Consider the following 20,998-nt stretch of genomic DNA (forward strand, 5'->3'; position numbering starts at 1 on the left):
CCCTGCCCTGCAGTCCCCCGCCCGGCCGTCGGGGAGCGCTGTGCCGCCGAACCCCCTCCCCCAGCCAGGTGGCGCTCCATGACTCGGCGCTCCTCAGCCTGGGATCCCTTCCCTCGGTATTCGTCTCGCTGCCCTGGCCGGGAGGGCGTCGACTGCTGTGAGACGCGGGGGGGAGGATCCATCCTATCGGCTCTCCATCGCCGCCGTGAGCGATCGAGCCGCTCGGCTGTCYGCGCGCGCGCGCAGTGCGCACCGGTGCCGCCATTGCCGTCCTGTCAGTGCGGCGCTGGGAGCCAGCGGCGGCCAGGGCCGAGGTAACGGCGGGGCGGGGGGCGGCGCCGCGCCGCGCACGGGCTGCGGAGGGCGCGGGGAGGAGGAGTAGGCGGCCGAGAAGCGGTGAGGGCTCAGGTTCGGCCAGGCCGAGCCGGTCTGAGCCCGGCCCGGCTCGGCTGTGCCCTGGCAGCCCAGCGCGGGCCTGCTGGTCCCGGCCCGGCCGCGAGCGAGCGCGGCCTGCCCGTGTGCTCCCGTTGCAGCATGGAGTTCCAGGCCGTGGTGATGGCGGCGGGAGGCGGTTCCCGTATGACGGACCTGACCTCCAGCATCCCGAAGCCGCTGCTCCCGGTGGGCAACCGGCCCCTGCTCTGGTACCCGCTCAACCTGCTGGAGCGCGCTGGCTTCGAAGGTGAGGCGGGACGGGGGTGTGCGCGGAGGGTACAGGCTTCCCCGGCCATCTTCGTCACTGCCTTTTGCCTCCTCCTTGTCACTGTTGCCCTGCTGACTAGGGCCGTTGCCTTAGCCACAGGTCCCTTCTCCTCTCTGAAGCAAACTGTGACTGCTGTTGGCCCTTGTTGTGTCCTTTCCTTAATGCTAGGCTGCCTCTCTTTTGACTCCCCTCCCTTAAGGCTTTTTTTGTCAGTGTGCTTTTCCCAAATTTGGTGTTTCTCCTAGTGTTGTTAATTGGGTGTCTCTCCCTCGTTTCATTCTCTGAATCATTATGGCATGAGACATGTGTCAGCTTTCTTGGGATGTCTCTTGGTTTGTTGTTCCAGTCTGGCCTGAAGTTCAGGGTTACTTGCTCTATTTGAGGCACTTAGACCTTTGTTATTCCTGCATGGAGCCAGGTGGTGGGTTTTGTACAGAACAGGACAGGGGGAACTGGCAGAACTGTAACACTGTTCTGTGGGCCTTGTTTCCCCAGAGAATTAAAATTGCAGATGGTATATGGTGAGGTTCTTTGGCATTTTCTGTTGTAAGTTTTCTTTACCTTTTTGATGATGGACCACATCTTCCTATGGTGTTCCCTATGTTACTTATAGAACTTTTTCCTCATACCCTTCATGACCCTGTTTTTCATGTTTTTATTGTGTTTTGCCTTTCTGCTTCTCCATTTTTCTTGTTGTTCCGTTTTGACTGTGCTGTTCTTCTATAYTCCATCCTGAGAATTTGACTTTTTTTCCTGCCTGTTTCATTTCTTCTTTTTGAAGATGTTAAGCTCAACTCATGATTTTTCCTTGTTAGCCTCTTACTATTGTAAGAGTATGAAGGAATGGAAGAAAGTGTGAACTTAAGCTTTTGGGCTTAATTTTATTCATTAAGAAACCTTTACAAATTTTTTTCATTTGGAATTATTTTTTGATGGCTACTATTGAAGTCTGCTTTCTGAATATTAGTGTTCTTTATTTGGCTGTTCTCCCTTCTCTTTTTCCTTAGGATCATACTTTCATCCTGTGATATGGACATATGGGTAGCTAAAAGCTTCTTTGCAACCATTTCTATGCTTTACATGACTCTTTTTAGCTATACAGAAATACCCTTTTCCATTCAGTGTTCTTGATGGTGTTATGGTTGGATCTGTCTTCTTTCTTTTGGTTGTTATGCAGAAATCTTCAGCTCRTTTATCCCCTACTAAAATTTGGACCATGCAAGCTTATATATGCATCTTCAGGAAACAAGCTACCACCTTCCTCCTCTTCTCTTACTCCAGTGGTATGAATTATCCCCCCACTCTTCTGTTGTGCCAGTTGGATCATAATTTTTATTATGTTATGAGTGTTTGCTCCTTTCTCTTTGTTCCTCATACATGCCTATGTTAGTAAATAGGTGTACTGCAGGCTGATTGGCTCTTTCCCTTTTGTCTGCCTTGCAAGTGCCTTGTTTCTCCTTTGTCCGCCTTACTGGATTTATGCTGAAAGGTGGGAATTCCTTCTCCATCAGTTACTTTTTCTCTCCAACTCAAGGTGTTGCTATTCTATCGCTTTTTGTAGGTTCTTCAGCCTGTTTTGAATCAAGTTGGCATCCCATATGGGAGAGGGGAAGAACCTCCCCTCTCTCTAGTACCAAACTGCCACACAACTCTCATGTTTACAGTTTCTTCATCTTTTCTGTTAACAGATCCAGTATGATTTCAGTTTTGACCTATACAAATTGATTTTAGTGTATTTTCAGCTTGTAACAGAAGCTTCCTGGGCTGATGTCTATATTATTTGCCATATTTCTCTGTTAAAATCCCTTAGGTTTATGATGTTATGTTTTTTTTTCTGTTTCATGGTAAATTGAAGATTTGATTCTTGCTTTTTCCTCCAGTTCTTGAGGCCAGAGGAAAAGGTTTCTTGCTGTTCTCTTTTCTCAATCTTTTCTCTGCAGAACGTCTATTGTCACATTCTTTGTTTTGGAAAATATGTTTTCATATAATTATTACCATACTTCAAATATTATCTATCTTTTTCTTTTGTAAATGGAATAGGTCTGTTGATCACAAAGTACTCCACTTCCTTCCCAAGCAGATGCTGAGAAGTGATTTGAGCAATAAAATGTTGTGGTTGGTGGTGTTTTCCATAGAGTTATACAGGACTGGGATGGGCAAAAGACAGAGATCTAAAGTGTCAGTGACATTAATGCAGGGTCTCATGGTGGCATTCTTCAATTCATACTCTTTGAGGACATAGTTTGAGGTCACTTGCTAATGAYAGAAAGTGTCTTTGTTCTGTCCTGCTAACCCTTATGTTGCTTTACACCCCCACTGCGTCTGTCCCTTTGAGTGAACTCCCCCCAGAAAGGAGAGAGAGTTTTCATCTTCATTAGGAACTTGCATCTCTTTTGCAAGACCTATTATTGCCAAGAGAGCTTAGTTCACTGTAGAACCCAATTATGTGACTCAAGCCTTTTGACATTTCCATCAGGCTTCATAAATAAAAAGTGAACGTGTCTTATTCATGATGAATATATTAGTGTCTTTGCTTAATCTCGCCCTACTTTCCTCTGTCCTAGAGGTCATTGTGATTACAAGRAAGGAAATCCAAAAAGTGTTGAACCTGGACACAAAAATGAAGCTGGATTTTGTGTGTATCAGTGACAACATGGACATGGGTACAGCAGATTCACTGAGGCATATTCATCAGAAAATTAAGGTATTGTTGTCTCTTTTTTAACCTTGACTAGAAGACATTTATTTAAAATAATCTTTTTTTTTTCTTTTAATCAGACTTTAATGCTTTAAGAGCTCTACCATGTAATAATAGTGCAGGTAACTGAATTTCCTGCTCTTCAGAAGATCTGAATTTTGTCTGGATCATCCTGGGGGAAATCAAACAAGGATTCTAAATGACTAGAATTGACATCTAGGAAGGCTGGAGCAGGCCTGGACTTGGCACTAGCCTGCTTCTTAGTGTTAGTTTTCTGGCAGGTTAATAAAAATGTTGCATCTGTTCATACAGTTTTTGGTATGATGTATGATAGCTGTTGTCCAGCTTGGGGAAAGTAGAGTTCTGCACAAATGTTCATTTTGCTCTTAGCTTAGGCAATAAACTGATGTGTAAGGAAAACTAGGTTCAGTTCTTGGCTCCATGACAGGCTTACCTGTGCCATTAGGCAAGTGACTTACTCTATGCTTCAGTTTTGTGCTTTTCCTGCGGTTTGTTGGCTTGGTCCCATTGTAAGCTCTTAGATTAATAGTGCCTCAAATTTCATAAACGGATGCTTTTCACAGTTGGGTGCTGTTCTAGTGATTGTGTACTAAATTTTAACTGCTAACTACGCATGTAAAAATACTCCCATGTAAGGCTGAAATGCTGCTTGGAGTTCTTGCCAAGATTAGGGGTGGAATTTTGTTTTTGTGGTTGTCATACATAACCTTTCTGATTTATTTCCTGTCTGTTTAGGTCATCTTAGCCAAATTGTCTGTTTAAATAAAGGTTGCAACAGAATACCAATGGACCATTTAATGTCCTGAGGTGTCTTTTGTCTTCAGACTCTTTTTGAAGGTAATAAACTGCAGGATAACAGGCTGTGTACTCCTGAGAGGAAAGCACCAATCAAGACAAGATGAGACTTAGCAGGAAAATGTAGGTGTCTGGATGGTATAATGAGAGTTATTTGGCCAGGGATTAATGCACAGACTAGCATGATTCAGTGAGCAAAGAGAAGGTATAAAGAGGAGAACCAAAATCAACAAAATGACATTTTAACTTAACTGAAGTTTTCTGTCATGTGGAGAATTGCATTCTGTCACAACTCAGTTTGGTGTTATTTTTAAATGTGTGTATGCAATAAGGAAACAGCYGTCTGCACTGAGAACTGTGACCATGGTCTTACAGTTTTATTGCCTGATCAGAGTGATAAGTCCAGCTGTCTGGGCAGATCTCTTTTTGGCAATTCTGGCAACTTTGCTGAGGAGGCCTGAGGGATGACAGTGCAGAGTGTGAGGGTAAGAAATGGAGTAGAAAATGGACTGTTTCTTCTGAGGAGAGACAGTGTTGGTTTGTGTTTATTTTCCCGAAAAAGGCTTAGAGAAGATGGGAGGTAGTACTGAGAAACACACAACTTTTCAGTAAACTGTGTATGAATGTCAGCAATTGTTTATGCCCTTTTTATTCTATGTCTTGCTTCTCTGGCCAAAGAGGGCATAGTGCTCTCTTATTTGAAACGCGCCTATACTAAGTTCTTGAGCAAATTGCTKCACTGTGTATTTTGGAGTCATTCCATTAGTAAATGCATACCACTCGTATACTTCTTACAGGATATACCCTCTCCTGTCTGATATAGGTGAGAGAACTGCACAGTATAGGCAGATGAAAAGCTGCAGTATGTTGGCTATATCTATGGTATAGCAAGAGAGGATCCTTGCTGAAGAATGAATTTCCCTGGTGAAAACAACTGCTGCTTGTGGCCATAGTTTGCTGGCAGACTTTTTGCAGCCCATGCCAAAAGCCTCACGAGGAGCTTAAACTGGTTGCTGAAACTTTTATTTGTCACAAATTGAGTTAATTGCCCGCAGACAGAAGAGCAAGTACGCTCAGTAAGAATGAGGTAACATGGCACAGTATAGGCAGCTTGCCTGTGTGCAATGCAAGTGACATGGAGTAAAGCCAAGATTATAAATGTGCTTAAGAAACATGTCTAAGGCTAGCTGAATGGCTSATCACAAATCTTGAGATGCACATAGTTATTGGAACACTCTAAAGCATAAAATCTCATGACTTTCTGCTTCGTCTTGTGTTCAACTGAAGGGATTCCACCTGTGTAGCATTGCTGTTCACTATGCCTGCTTTAGCAGGCTTTTTTGCTGTGTTGCACCTTCATCGATGAAATTTGATACTGTAGAGATTAGATGTTGAGATTAGATTTACAGAATTGCATTCAGTAGTAGCCTAAGAATGCATGTGTGCAAAGCCTATAAGGGCTAAGGGAAGATAGTTTTCACTTTGTTTTATCACTTTTTCATGCTAGCTTTTTTGGGCAGATGAGACTCTCTCTGTTCATAGCAACAAGCAGCTGACTCCACTGGACTTGGTGTTTCCTGGTTGTTCAGAAGTTGCAAGAGAGCAAAGGAAACCTGTTCAAGTTTCCTGTTTGATCTTTGCCCACTCTACACACACAGGCTTTTTTGGACATCTTTACTTCAAGAGTTGATGCAGTAGATGTGTGCTCTTTGCTCTACTGGAACTCTTCCTGTTATTTTTGGCTGTCTCAGCCTACAACTGATTGACAAGGTAGCAGCTTCATTAGGTGTTTTATATTCATTACAAGTCTGAAYGTATCCTTTTCTCGGATCCTTCCCACAACAAAGATACTGTGCTAAACTTAATTCTTCATAATGAGAAGTAATGAACAACAAAAACCTTGGTCCTGTAAGTTCTACTTTGTGCGTTCCTAGGCTTGGGTGTCAGACTAACCTGTTCTTCACCAGTAGTTGTTTAACTGACTTGTTACTGTGTTTTTTAAGGCATTCAATTCTGGTGTCTGAATAGCTAACACCAGTAGTAAGTTTGTCTTCCCAATTCTTGGCCTGAGAACTGAGGCTTAAAGAGATGAAGTGACCTACCTAGGATCATTTAAAAAGATCTGTAACAGCACTGGAAACTGGACAACTGTCTCAAATCTCTCATGGTTTTATGCACAAGATCATCTGTCTTTACTGTGTGCACGTTGCACACTGTTCCTCCACCTTGACAAGGCCAGCAGGACAAGAGATTACACACAATTGCTTTTAATGGAAACAGCTGAAACAGAACTGTGGTAGAGCTGCAGTCCAATTTCTGAACCACAAGTATTTTTTCAGTGTATGCTAGAGGATGACTTTAAAATGGTCCTCAGTGTGGTATTGTGTTGGTTTAAATGTAAGTAACTGAAAATTCATTTTGCAACATATGCAGTAGAAACTGATAAAGAATTTTTGTGTCTGTTCATATTAAACTTTAACTGGGTAATAACTTAATGCAAAACATTGGTAAGTGTTTTATTAACATCCAGCAATTAAAATGGTGTGATCAAGAAGCAAAAAGTGCATGTAGCAGTTATTCATGTATCTCCTGAATGTTTCCTTTTTATAAGGGTATTAAAACAATTTAAGAACTTTGTGACAACTGTTGATCTGAACCTTTAATTGCTTTCCTGTCTACAATCCCAATGTTTCCTAGAATGCTGTCAGTTTGGGGATACTGATGCAGTCTGTATACTATATAGCAGTTTCTGTGGCTGATTTTAAGGTCCGCTCTTGATGTTTTTGGTATGCTTCCCGTATCACTGTTGGYGTCATTCCTTTGACCCTTTAACACCCTAGTTTTCTACCCATCTTTTGCAGAACTAGTAATGGGTAGCTTTTTTAAAACATGAAAATGGYGAAACTACAAAGATTTAATTCTGTTTTCGTTATTTATAGGGTTAGAAATTATAGAACACAGACTGTATAGACTCGCAGTTGGTGGTATTATGATACTGCTCTTGTTGAAACTGCTGCTTTATCACCATTGGGGTGTTTACAGGTCTCTGTCACCTGATGATCTATGCTGATGAGAGAGCCTAAATAGGTTAAACAGAGAAACAAACTGGTCTTGCATCCCTCTACGTTTGGATGAAAGATTGATGACCTTCCCTGGTCGTGAAGACTGTAGTGAGCTGGCCTGTCCCAGATGGGTTACTTTGCCTTGGCAAGAGGCTGGTGTATAGTGGAATTTTTTGTATTTTGGAAGATGAAGGTGCTGCCTTTACAGTTAAGTAAATTTATTACAGGAACATCAATTTTTGTGCCTTCTGACTTCCATTTTTCTTTTGGTCATTCACATATGCAATTATACCAGAGTAATTCTGAAGTGATTTACTTAATAAAACTCCAGTACTTGAGCTGCTGCCATATCCGCAGCATGGAAGTGAAAGAAGGTGTGGATCCAGCAGTATGCAAGACTTACTGGATGCAAAAAGAGGCACTACAGTAGATATTTTCTGCTCACTGTCTGGCAGGTTCTGAAAAGCTATGTAAAGTAGTGGAAAATACCCTTCACTAAACCTTTTAAAGACAACAAAGAGCTATGGCAAACCAAGCAGCTTTGATGGATTATAACAAGCAATAAATAAAGCGGTTATATCCTTAGATTCCAATTTGTTAAAGCATTGCAGGTATGGGAAGCRCATAGCTTTTGTGTGCTTTGTCAAGGTGCCTGTAGAGTTTGAAAGGGGGAAGAAGTAATCTGCTTTCCTAGGAGTCRGTTTCTCTAGAAGATAAACTTTCATTAGGGACAAATGGGAAAACAACTTGGATGTAGGGATGGCCTAAGCCAGCCATGATCRGGAACAATTGAATACTTCTTCCACAGAAAATGAGAAAACCCCAAACTTGCTATGAATTTGTCTTTAATTTTCCTCACATTCTTTACTGTGAAAGTATGTGGTGTTTCAAGATTAAGGGCTTTTAAATGAGGTCAGTGTTAGGCACATGTTAAAAACAGTATGACTGTTGAGAATACTGCTTTAAGCCATGAGTGATGCTACAGGTGTRACAGCAGGTGCTTAAGTGTAATTTGTTAACTTCTACATCCCTTTTTTAGCATCCAAACCCTGCCAGCTGCTGGGAGCAGTGAGGAAGGGTTTAAAATTTTTTTTTTCCATCTGTTTAAATCATATAAAATTGGTTTCTCCTCCGTAACTATCTCCAGTCCTTGCTTCTGGTTTTCATTGGGAAGCCGAAGTGGCTGGAGCATTCAGATGACTTGAATCTGAAAAACAGGGAAATTAGTAAGAGTCCTCACAGTGTCAGGGTTGATACCTGATATGCTTTTCAGCAAGAGAAAAGATGCAAGTGTTGTCTACAGCAAGCAGTAGAAGATGATGCAGTCTTGTTTTGTAGGCAGCTCATCTTGCAGTGRTGACTTTTTCATAATTGTGGGCAGTAGACTGCCTCTTAAAATGTTAACTTCTTTTGATGTCTCTTGAAATCTTATGTAATGTAATCCCCTAGCTTACTTAGGAAGGTTTTTCCTCTGTAGCTGGTGTTAGCACACTTTTTTTCAAGTTGCACTGTAAAGCCTTCTAATATGTCTGTCAAGGCTTTTGTAGGGTCCTTCTCTCCTRTATATTTCTCTGACTTCTTCAGTCTAGTTTTCTGTCTTCAGCTATTTGGCTTCTACCACCATTCTTGAGGGACTTCTCTCACAGTTTAGGAGACCTCCTTCAGATGATTCACAGGATTGGTATGCAAAATATGTGCCATGGCCTGCCATATTATTGCACAGTAATAGTGTCAAGACTTTGGTAATACAGAGCTCCCAATGTTGGGGATTAATAACAAGAAATTCTATTATGAGTTAGGAGCCCAATAGTAAATTAGAGTCCCAGAAGGTACTGGTTGAATGTGGGGTGATTGTGAGCATGAAAAGGTAAATGCAAGACTAGAATATATCAGGAAAGTTTATTTTGACAGAGATGAGAAATTATTAATGCTRTTGTTCAAGGCACTGTCAAGATTTTGCCTAGAATACTCTACAGGTCTGGAACTCAAATGCATGTTCTAAAAAGGTGAAKTCAAATTGGAACAGATGCAAAGAAGGACTGCTGGAACAAGGAGGAGGAAGGAGAGTTTGTATTATGAGTTTGACTTATATCTGTGGCAAAATCAAGGAAATGTATTTGCTCTCAGTATTTTGGGAAAGGGGAACAAACACTAGGAAAGGAGGTAAGATATTCAGGATTAAATATAATGGTGGAACAAATATAAATGGGTTTAAATTTGCTATGAAAAAAAATAAAGTGAAAATTACAAAAAGGTTGCCACSCATCAGAGGAGAATAGGGTTGTGGAACAGTCTTCCAGAAGGAGTAATCAAGACAAAAAAATCCCCTAATTCTAAACTGGAGTGGGATTTTTTYYCCCCCYTTTTTTTTAATAAACTAAGTAATTAGATACCTGCAATGGCAAGAGGCGAAGCTCTGACTCAGGAGACCTCTTTCAGAACTGTTTCTGTGACCTTCTACGTGTATCATTCATCAAGCTGCTGCAGAACTTCTTGTGGGTTGTAGGTTATTGCTGACCAAAAAAAGAAAAAAAAAAAAAAAGTCATTGTAACTTATAAATGAGTTCCTGTGAAATTTAGGCCTCTCTAATATTTGGCCATTTTGTTTTAGTGCCAAATTTTACCAGACCCAATAGCCGCTGCCCGGCGCTTACCTCTCAGGCTGGGGCCTCTCCAGGCAGCAGGTTGAGAAACCTGGTTAAATCATGAATCTGCATTTCAAGCTGAAGCGGGAGTGGATTGGGTGTGCCTGGATCAAGCATTTGTCTTCACTGAGTCTATGTTATTTTCACCTTCTGTTAAGCATTTCTCTCCCTTGTGTCACTCGAATATACTCTAGCCAGTGATTAAAATGTGGCGTTCCAGCAGAGTAATAGCAATGGAACGATTTCACATTTTCCTTCCTTGATGAGCCCTTAGTTGCGTTAATGGAAGCCCTGACTAATATGCTGTGAACTAATCAGCAGGCCTTCTGCTACTATCACTGGTGAGTGCTTGCATATGAAATGTCTCATCTCAGGTGGTCCACCTGCTTTTCCCTCTTTCAGAAAGTAAGATTTGAAAGTAATATAGCTCTTAAAGCAAAACAAAACAAACCCTAAAAAGCTACAAGAAAGAAGGAAAAAAAGAAACTTTCTTTGAACAAATAAACAAAGATTGAAACTCCAGATCCTCCTGGTATGTGCATCTTTGGGAGCCATGTTGTGGAAAGTGTGATGTCACGGTGGTGGTCTGTATGCTGCTGAGGGTCACTGATCCGTGTAGTCTTGGACGGCATGGCTAAGCGCTTCACTTCCTCTGTTGAAAAATCTCCTTTCCAAACACATGATGTAAGTAAGCTTGCTGTAATGGCTGGAAGGTGGAATCTGAATCCTTCTGGTACAGCTGAGCAATGTTTGCTGAGCATGGAAAGAAAAACTTCAGTCCCCATAATATATGGCTATGTATTATTGTACTGTCAGTGGAAAAAAAAAAAAAAAAAAAAATGAAATGCATTTGTAAGAGGCGAACGAGGTCCGTCTCCATGTGAGCAAGACAACTAAACGCTGTATTCATCTATTTGGAATAGTAAAAAGTATCTCATCTTTTTTTAGTAGACTTAGTGGCAAATACTGTTTACTGTGTCTGCCTAAATTGCAAATAAAAATTGCTCTCTTGCCATCTTTTTTGTCTCTGCCTTTCATGGTGGTAGTAGCACACTGCATGGGGAAAGCAGATGAATCAGGTGGCAGCACACAGGGTATGTAGCATCTTGTCTCCAGCTCTGTCTCTGATTCAGTCGGGATTGAAAGTTACCACCATTGAGGTGCTAGGCAAAATTAATTGTTAATTAACATGCCCAAGTCTCATTCCCAAAGCACAGCTGACTGTCATAGTAAAAAGCACACATACTGGCAGGTGCTCAGACTGGTGCTGGTAGGAGTGATATAGCACTGCCTGATTGATACCTGCTTGATGAATTATGTTCAGGACTCTGCTCTGATCCTTATTTTTCCTGGCAGTGAGGGAGTTAGAGAACTCAACATTTTTTTTTTTTTTTTGAAGTTACTCAGCTTTAAAAGTATGTAGTTAATTAATTTTTTTTTCCTGCCAGTATTTACTATGGATCAGGGTTAAAACAGCAGAAGTTTGAATGAGGCAATTAGCTCTGAAGGTTRGGATCCAGAGTGGTTATTAGGGCATTTGCTGTTCTGTGCACTGTCAGCTGAGAATGATGCTTCCCATTATATACACAGGCAAAAAATATGCGAAGACTTTAGGTGTTTTGCAATAAGAGTCACTGACAGACCTGAGATGCCTGTCAGTTTTAATTATTGCATCTCTCACTGCGTGTCCTTATCCTTTTCAAGCTCCTGACTACTCCAGTGCTATGCTTATTATGTTAACCAGTACCTTTTGTTTCCATGTGGAAATTAATTGTTACAATTTCCCCCTGTATTACAGTATMTATTTTCATTCAGATCCTCATTGTGCTTTCTGATGAATTGCTCAAATTTTGCCTGTTTTAGTTGCAGACATAGTAAGCTCTTTGCACATGTGTATAATTAAAATCATTTTCCTAAAAGCATCCTGGTAAAAGTGTTTTCTGTGAGCTACTCTGAGTTTTCATTTTGTGGATGTAAGTAAAGTTAGTGTTCTTTTTTAATTATAAAACATCTTTTATTTTCCCTATTTAAAGCATATACAATCTTGTGTAAATTTAATGTGCTGTGTGTAAGGGGAAAATTAAACCTTTAATATAGCTAATCTCAGTAAACACCATTTTTGCACTTTTTTGCTTTAAAAAAAATTATAGCTTTCATGGGTACATGAAGGCAAAGAAGAATTAAATGCMCTTTATTATTTTATCAGGCATTGAAAACCTTTTACACTGATAAATCAAAGTCAAGTTTATAGTTACCGAAGTTGTTCTGTGATGAGTGTTCAAAGAAGTGGTAAGTCCATATGAAGTGAATTTGGTCATCTTATTTCCTAAGAAAGGATAAGATTTTAAGAGTGTGGAGGGAAAAATGTTGAAGAATCAACATCTCAAAGCTGCCATCTCTCCTTGGTGTTGTCAGTGGAGAGGCCAAAGATGTGCTGTGAACGAACCTTGAAGACCTAACTGTCCACCATGCATGAAGGAGGGTGTGAAAGCATCGCTGATGTCCATATCTGTCTGGACTCCACAGAGCAGGAGCTGTGTAGGGTTCTGTTTGGTGTTCTTAGATGATGTCCTTGTTTTAAACTTTAAGTCACCTTCTGAAGTTTTATTATTTTTTGACTTGTAACTTCTGATCTCCTTGGCCCTTCCCCATGAGCAGGGCCTCCCTGGTGTAGGGTGATACTTGCAARGAGGTGTTCATTTGCATCTCTTTCTGGAGTAATGTTCCTTCCTTGCTGCCTGCAGCCTTTTTTCTTTGTTTTGGGCCTGGATGACTTCTAATTATCTATTTCCCCCATGACTAGATGGTTTATGGATCTCGATAGCCCTTCTCTCATCTGAAGTTGGGACTTTTCTTGGCGATTGTGAGCTGTGCAGCTACCTCAGTTACTCTACTGCAGGTGACGTTTCTTAGTGAGTAGTCATCCCTCAAAAGACAGGATGGAATTGTTTAGATCAAAGAAAATTGCATGTGTTAAGTATGTAATTCTAGTTATTGGGGGATGTGGAAGGGAGTAGTTGCCCAACATCAACCCCTGGACTTACTGTGTTAAAAGAGGATTTCCCTCTGTTGGTTTTGCAGTCTGGTACAGTAGTGAGATCCTAATAATAATAGGAATAATAGGATAGGATAATAGGAAGGAGGTGATGTGAACAGTACAGGCTTTCCTGGAGGCTATCATTTTGTTCATCTCCTTTTTTCTATCATTGTTTGCTTTGTTACTTTGTTGAAAGTCATAGTGAAGATCAGTGGATTTGTGAGATGCCTAGAATATGATTTTGTGTTATGCATTTATGTCATGTTATGTTAATGGGAAAACCCATGTAGGTTATGAGGGTTTTTTTGGTTGGTTGGTTGGGTTTTTTTTTGAATTGTGTACTGAAAAGGGAAAGACCGTCAGATATCCATATCTTGAAGTGAATTTAGGCATTTTCTTGTAGTCTAAATTCTCTTAGCTCCTTTGGGAATATGGTGAGGATTTGGGGTGTGGACTAACAGTGCTGGAAAATGTGSTGGAGATCTTGAAGTCTTGATAGCATATTTGTTATAATATCGATTACTGCAGACCAAATATCACTGAAAAATTGGAGAGGTGCTAGAGGAGAAAAAAGTATGCCTACATAGTATTAGATGGGGAATAGTAAAGAAATCTAGGATTCAAAACGGTAGGTTGCATTATATATTATACATCTGAAGTATCCAGACTCTTGACTTATTTTTATGTAACATGGTGTGACTAGTTTTTATAGGAGAAAACACCTGTGAGCAAAGCTAATCATGTTTCACTGCATGTGGGCACTCAGGCTAGTATGAAGTGACAATGCCACTGAGTTGTGTTTCAAAGTGACTGGTTCTGTTGAGCCTGTGTTTTGTGGAGCAGATTAGCATTTGTGTTTTCCTGTTAGAACAGGGTTGACATTGGATTTTGTGTAAAGACTTTTTTCACCTTGGAGGGAGAGTTTAACACTAGCTTTTTTTTAAAAGCTGTGGGATGGCAGAATGATTCCTGAGGACATGTGCTGTRTGTCTTGGTTTTCATTAATATTCTGGTTTGAGACTGAAAGGAACCATTATGAGCCTCTAGTCTATAAGGTAATTTGCACAGAGTAATTAGGGCTGTTAGCCCCAAAACTTGTGGGTGAGTTAAAGAATGTTTTTCTGAAAGATAGCAGGTCATTAGTCACACATGCTTGTTGAGGAAGAGTCTATTAAACCCTTTGGTGTTTTATTCCAGATGATATTTATTCTCACTCTAAAAACACTTTGTCTTTTATTTCCAGTTTGAACACTGCTGATTCTGATTTCTAGCCATTGAATCCAGTCATGCCTGCATTTTGTTGTGTTGCTGAAATATCCTTTGCTGTTTAGGTAATTGCAGGCTGTGGGCAAAGGCCGCCTTTCTCTTCAATAAGTTGAGCCGGTTGAGCTCCATTAGGACTACTTTTTATTACTATTGTTTGTATGACTACAGCACCTGACTGCCTAAGGCTCTGCTTACATTAAGTGTTAAGCCTGGGCTTGAGCTCTGGGCTTTGGCAGCAAGCCTGCTGAGCCGCTGCTGTTGAGATTGGAGTCTGACTGCGGCATTCTCCTTTCTGTTCATGTGAGGCAGAGTCCAAGATCAGCTGTGCAGTGGGTCTGTTAGTGCTGCCGTCCAGGTAGTCCTGGAAACCTTCCTTCCAGGAATAGGAGTGACGAGGAGAACTCCGTTTTTCTCTGGAGTTCTCCTGTCTGCGAAGAAGGGATCTGGCCATGCTGTACATTGAGCAAAGGGAGAACTCAGCTTGCCAAGCTGACCCTCCATGAGCTGGTGAATTCTGGGCATGGATTATGGCATGCTCAAGCCCTAGATCGGGCTTTTAACGGTTTTTACAGGAGATGGATTTGGGCTTCTCCCCTGAGCTTTAGCATGTGTGGCTCTTGTGGATGATGGTGTTCTCATTCTGGATGCCTTGCCTTAAATAGGGAAAAACAGTCTCTTCCATAGAGTGCTTAGAATCTGAATGCAAATCCAGGAGATAACACTTGCCCTCAGGCAAATGAGGAAGCATAAAGAAACAAAATAGTATGTGTCAGTATATTAGTGCAGTGTCCCAGCATACTGGTGGCCTGATGATTGTCAGTTTTCTATGGGTGTAACGGTAGCAGAGTTCTAAAAAAGATGTTAATGATAAATACTGTGCTAGCTTGCAGGTGTACGCAGAGCACTTCTTAGGTATGCCCTGGCAGGGAATAAAACCGTGTCCTTTAGAAATTACAAGTAAATATTACACTTGGCATACCCTATTGATCTAAGACAGAAGTAGACCTTTTGCTAAGTGAATGATGAATGAAAGGGATGGGCTCTTAGGTGGAAGGTACACAACTTGCTCTTGATGTTACAGAAGGTGGGGAACCAGTGGAGAAGGATATTGTGCCTGGAGGAGGAAGCTGGGAAAAGATTTTTGGAATACTGTGCAAGTGTGACAAGATTGCATTAATCAGAAGCAGAGTAAAAGATGGATTGCAAAGCTTATATTCCAGACCTCCTGGTTTACTGTTTTGTAAGTGTCATGATATCAAAGTCCTGCTTGAAAAAACTCATAGTAAGTTTATGAATTTATATAAGTTTGTGTGTTCATCTCTAATCTTCTGGTTTGGGTTGCTGATGATTGTAAGTTTTCCACCCCCCATATCAGCTTTAGCACTAGGTAACAAGACTTCCTCCTGGGAGGAGACAGGATGCCTTCAGGACTTGAATATCTTTCCTGTTCTGAGCTTATATATATGTAAATTTAAAAATATTGATTTTGGATGCTAGCTTTTGAGATGTGAAGATAATGTAAAATAGTGTTTTCATTGTAGGATCCCATCTGATACAGTGCATAGGATGAGCCATATGATGGGAGCAGGGTTAAGTTTCCTCCCCAGCTCCTGGCATCTTTCTTCCAGCTCTCTTTGAGAAGATAAACAGTGATGCTGACAGGTTACGTATGTGAAGGCATTCACATTGCCTTAAGATATCTTCACCTGATGAATTCGGGGCCATCCAAGAAACTAGAAGAGACTCCCTTGGCTCCTGAATTAGACTTCTCTGTTTAAAAAAAAAAAAAAAAGGTCACCTTTTTCTTTCACTTTAAGACACTGCTTTTCCCACCAAAAAAAAAAAAATCCACCTTTTGTTGAGGAAGGGCTGCTTCTGGATTTCAGATTGGGGAGCAATCTGGTCTGTCCCCAGTCTGATATCCTTAGAACAGTTATGAAGGTGCCGGTCTGCAGCAAACTTGCTGTTGCAGGGTGAGTGCACAGCAGGTAAATGTTTCATATTTGCTAACTAAGTACTAAATCATGATTTGCTTCTGAATCCTGCTATCAAGGTCATTATAAAAGCAGAGTGGGAATTCCCAGCCAAAGGCGGTCATTTAGATTGGTAGCTAACAAGATCCTGCAGACATCAAAAATAAATGAGGTTCCCTGCTCCGGTTACAGCAACAGCCAAAAAGCTTCAAAGAGGTCACAGGTGTGGAAATTGGAGGACTCAGTGGAGACTGAGATAAAAAGGGATTCTCTAAAGCCTTGGATGTAACTCTCTGATCTGAACCATGGTGACTAATGCAATTGCTAGGAAGTATCTCTGTCTTTGCCTAGAGCATGCTAGCAAGTAATCAAAATGTTTGCCTGTAGCCAAACTGTTCTCTCCCTTTCCACGCTTTAGAATAATAAAAGCGTTACGCAGAATCCCCACTGTTTCATATGGGTGAAGTTCCAGACTATTGTGTATATAAATTCTCGGTCTTAATACCAGCAGTAATTATAACTTGTTCCTCTCTCCCTCATAGTATGGTGACACCACGGGAAGTGATGCAAAGTTCTCTGTTTGTGCATGTTGACTTAGGCTGAGTGTAGGAACAAAGTCCATCTAATCTCTTCCCCCCCCCCTTTTTTTTTCCTGTCAAAGCTTCAGCTGTAATACTGTGCAATTGGAAACTTTTAGCATTTAACTTCAATGTTTTGTCTGTCTTCAGTTCTGTTAGAAGCTGGTTCTGCTGCTAGTGGATATGTGACTTTTTTCTGTTTATAATGCAAACTGACATTTGTTTTTCTCTTTCTCTTGAGGCTGATTTTGTTCAAATTAGAGATTTCCTTGCAACATATGTTTTCTCATTTTCTAGTCTGTAGTTTTTGAGGCCCCTCAGCAGTTTAGGCTACAAGGTCCTGCCCTTGTCTGTGCTTGATAGAAAAAGCATAGTGAATACCATTAAAAAGTCAGCTTTTGCTGCCAGCTATCTGTGGTAACCTTGATATCTCCTGTTTGAACAGAAGGGATCCAGCAGTCATTGCTGAATGTAAAAGAGTTTTTAGTGTTGCCCTTGGTATGTAGGGTKTGAGCAAGTCCAAGGCTTTTTGTTTATGCTGGTATATTACACCATATAATTGCATTCATCTTTTGATCTATGGTATGAATTAGTTCCATTGAAAACATGTTTTCTATTTTTAAATCAGTTGTCTTGAACTGAGTTCTTGAAACAGTCTGCCTTTTGGTTTTCTTTTTTGCATAGATGTTCCATGTTGTGCTGGGATTAATATAATTGTTGACATGTTGGTTTTGAGGGTTTTTTTTATAGTGCTTTTCTCTATTTTGTATGAATTTCTTGATGTTTTACATTACCATGTTGTATTTATCCAGATCGAGGGTGTATGTTATCCCATAGTATGAGTACCCCACAGTTCTGAAAAGGTTTGTCTGGTAGTGCAGTGGTATTACCCAGAGCTAGAGAGGGAGAGATGAGATTTGGAGGCTTTAAGCGCTGTGTTCCCTTACCTGAGTTGACTGAACTGTCTGTGTTCAGTGCAGGCTGAGCTGGAAGCCCAGGGCTCCTTCCATGCTTGGTGGGGAGGGAGAAACACCTTCTTGAAACTCAGATTATAGGTGGGATAAATTGACCTCTGCAGGAGCCAGTTTCTCTCCACTGATTAGAGGCTGAGTCTAAGTTTCTAACTCGAGTTCCTTTATTGCAAATCCAAGGTTAAATGGGATTATTGAGGCTCAAGTAACTCTTCATAGGACAGTGTCATATTCTGCTGCTTCCCATGGCTCTTGTGATGCCCCCAAAGAACACAAGCTTGCTCCAACGTGCTAGGGCTGCTGCTCCCCTACCATAGTAGTATTTCAGTGTTCCCTTGCGTTCCCCAACCCATAGTCATTTGCTGTCTCTCTTCTTGTGCTTGGGCCGTAGTTTCTTCAAGATGGGGAATTTTTCTCTTCACTTGGCCTGTTCAGCAGCTACTTTTATGGAGCCCTGGTCTGTCATTGAATACTTCTGTCACAGAAGTATTAAGCAAAATGGCACATAGCAAGTTTGGCAGAGGAGGAAAGTGAACATGAATTTCAAGAATTTGTGTTTTGTGCTCCAGCCATTAGCTGGTCTTTCTTGACTTAAGCCCTTGCCTTGTCCTCCCCCCGGTTGTAATGGGTGCTGGGGGTGCTGTTTGCAAAGGTTTGTGCATGTATTTTTCTTCCTTTGTGGTGATTTTGCTTGGGGTGTGTGCTTGCTGGGGGGGGTTTTGTTGTTTTTTTTTTAATCAGTTCATGTTGATTCTTATCATGTGTTTGTACAATAGTTTGGGGTTGATGTAATCAGTTACATATATTTCATTAAGAGATGTGTGTGTGTCTTAGGTGTTTGCATAATTCATGAAGTCAAGTATGTTCACATACCCCTTGTTAGCACATGAGTGCATGTAGAACATGCTTCTCTTCTTTGTATCAGTGGTTCATTGGGAAGGTGCACTGTATTTATATGGTATGTATAGAAGTATATACTTAAAAAAACATAAGCTCTACCATTTATTTTCTTTCTACTCCACCCGCCCTAAGAAAGTAAAGAAAAACACACACTTCTGCTAGGGTTCTAGGATAGTTTATTTTTTCATTCAGCCATTAGTTTATTCGTTCAGGAGTTGTACACTGGAAAAAAGTGCATCCATTAGACAGTGAGGGCTTTATTTATGAGGGTGGTGGTGTTTCAAAGGGGAGGCTGTCAAGTCCCAAAAGAGCCTTTCATGGTGTATTCTCAGCGTGCTTCTGAGGCCACTGCTCTGCTCATCAGGAGGAGAGGCAGAAATGTGGGCTTTACAGAGCAACTGTGTRTTTCACCGGTCCCTGCGCTCACTGACGTTTATTTACATATTGGGAGAGTAAATGGGTAGAACAGATGGCAACCAGACATTTGGTGGTTCTGTTCCCGTATGCTCCTCAGGGGTCTTGCATTCAGTTTTTGCAAAAAGCTTGTCCTATAGTGAGGAGAAAAAAACCCAGGAGCCTGTTCACAACTGTGAAAGGCTTGTTGGGATTTTACTATAGTGACAGATTAAAGCACTTAGTGAAATGTGAAATAATTACAAGATTTGTTTTACAAGTCCAGATAATTGTTGCTTAACTTAAGTCCACTGGTGTGTCTGTGTCTCTCCCCCTCTCTCCCTCCCCCAGTGATTTGAAGCCAGAGATCTCTTCCTTCTACAAAATGAGTTTGAAAAGAAGCTGTTTCTTTATCTAGGTCCTGGATACATTTTGGCCTTTTCTGCAAGTATTGTAACTCATTTGTGCACTTGAAAAATTCAGTATCTGAAAATTTTGCAGGGTTTTTCAGGGTATCTAGTGTGTGTTACGTTTTTCACTATTTGCAGTTTTGAAACTGAAGGTTCACTTCCATACCAAGTTGGATTTTATTCTCCCTTGTTTTTTACGCACTGAAATATTGATTCAGGGCTGTTCCAGAGTAGTAGATAGCTTGCTTTAGGTTTTTTTTTTTTTTCCCAGTGTATGCATCTTGTTTGTTTTAGACAAGTGATAATTAAAACACTTCTCCTAGGCAAAACTGTAATATAAAATACACATTTTGAAAATATGTTAAAAGGGGAGCTGTAAGTCAGGTTTTGAACATGCAAAATTCTCAACCTACACGTTGTTACTTCCCATAAAGCAACCAGGTGTTTCTCAGTAAAGTGGGGAGCAATCAAATGAAAACTGAAGGGCTTGACCTTATGAGCAGCGTGCCAAATCAGCAACTCTCATAGTTTGAAATGATGAATTCTGATGACTTAGCGGTAACACTTGGAAGCTTCCTACCATTTGTAGGAGAACCTGTCAAATAATGTATATACCAGACCTCAGTTATTCTTATCTACAGTGTGGAATCTCCTAATATTAGATAAAAGTCTGCAAAGCAAACCTTCCAGGTCAATGCTGAACTATTTCTCTTTCAACCAAGATGGCATTCGAAGTAAAAATAGAATTATTGATCCTCTATGAGTAAGTAACTCAGACTTTACCAGGTATTTTCTAATGCCCTTCTTATTAAATAATGTCTTAGAAAAGAAAGAACTGGGAAACCATGTTCCTCTCCTCAGGGAGGCTTATATATTAAATTATGGCAAAGAAAGTGAAAATGGTGTATGTCAAGAAAGAAACACTATCTTCTTGAAACACATTTAGAAGGTTGATCATTAACAAAAAAAATGAAGTAGAAACTCACTAATTTTCTGTAGGCTGTGTTGCAGAAATATTATGTTAAGATTAGTTTAAATGAAGATAATTGCCAAACTACTAGATTTTTGGCAATATATTCCGCAAGCCATGTGAAATGCAGAAAATCATTTCTAAGTAAGAGTTTTTAGCCTGACTGTATTGGTTGTGTACAATGTTAATGAAGCTGCTATGTCTCACCCAGTGTGTGATTACATTTCTGTGATGTATGCAGCAGTTCTCTTAAATGCTTTGTAAAGCACTTTGAAATCCTGTGAGATCAAAATTAAATACAAGCCTGTTATTAAATAGGACCTAACTTCCTCAATTTTTTATATGGGGTATTGCTGGTTTTAGGAAATGTATTTCTAAACTGAGCCCACCATCGCAGCACAATTACTGAGTAAATCACATCCTAGATAGTCTTTGATTTTTTATTTTTTTTCCCCTCCTGATAAAATAACATAGTTTAAATCTTTTCCAGTGGTTTGTAGCCAGATGCAAAGTCAGCTAAAAAGATTTCTTCAGAAAGATTTCTTTTCTACATCATTATGTAACTAAAAGTAGCCA

The 20,998-nt window shown here is 40.6% G+C and overlaps 1 protein-coding gene across 2 annotated transcripts in view; it reads left to right on the forward strand.

Annotated features, from left to right (window-relative positions):
* Positions 1-206: 206 nt before the first annotated feature.
* EIF2B3 (eukaryotic translation initiation factor 2B subunit gamma) overlaps positions 207-20,998 on the forward strand; it is a 103,148-nt gene continuing 82,356 nt past the window's right edge. The window contains exons 1-3 of one of the 2 annotated variants that reach the window (XM_026086683.1): positions 207-314; positions 534-682; positions 3,268-3,407. In XM_026086683.1, coding sequence (XP_025942468.1) covers positions 535-682; positions 3,268-3,407 — 288 coding nt within the window. In that variant the 5' untranslated portion in view covers positions 207-314; position 534. Of the gene's footprint in view, positions 315-533; positions 683-3,267; positions 3,408-15,401; positions 15,468-20,998 lie in introns of those variants that run through there. The other variant, XM_026086684.1, reaches the window with a different exon arrangement.

This window comes from Apteryx rowi, unplaced genomic scaffold, assembly GCF_003343035.1.
Source record: "Apteryx rowi isolate R43461 unplaced genomic scaffold, aptRow1 scaffold_7, whole genome shotgun sequence".
Taxonomy (NCBI): Eukaryota; Metazoa; Chordata; class Aves; order Apterygiformes; family Apterygidae; genus Apteryx; species Apteryx rowi.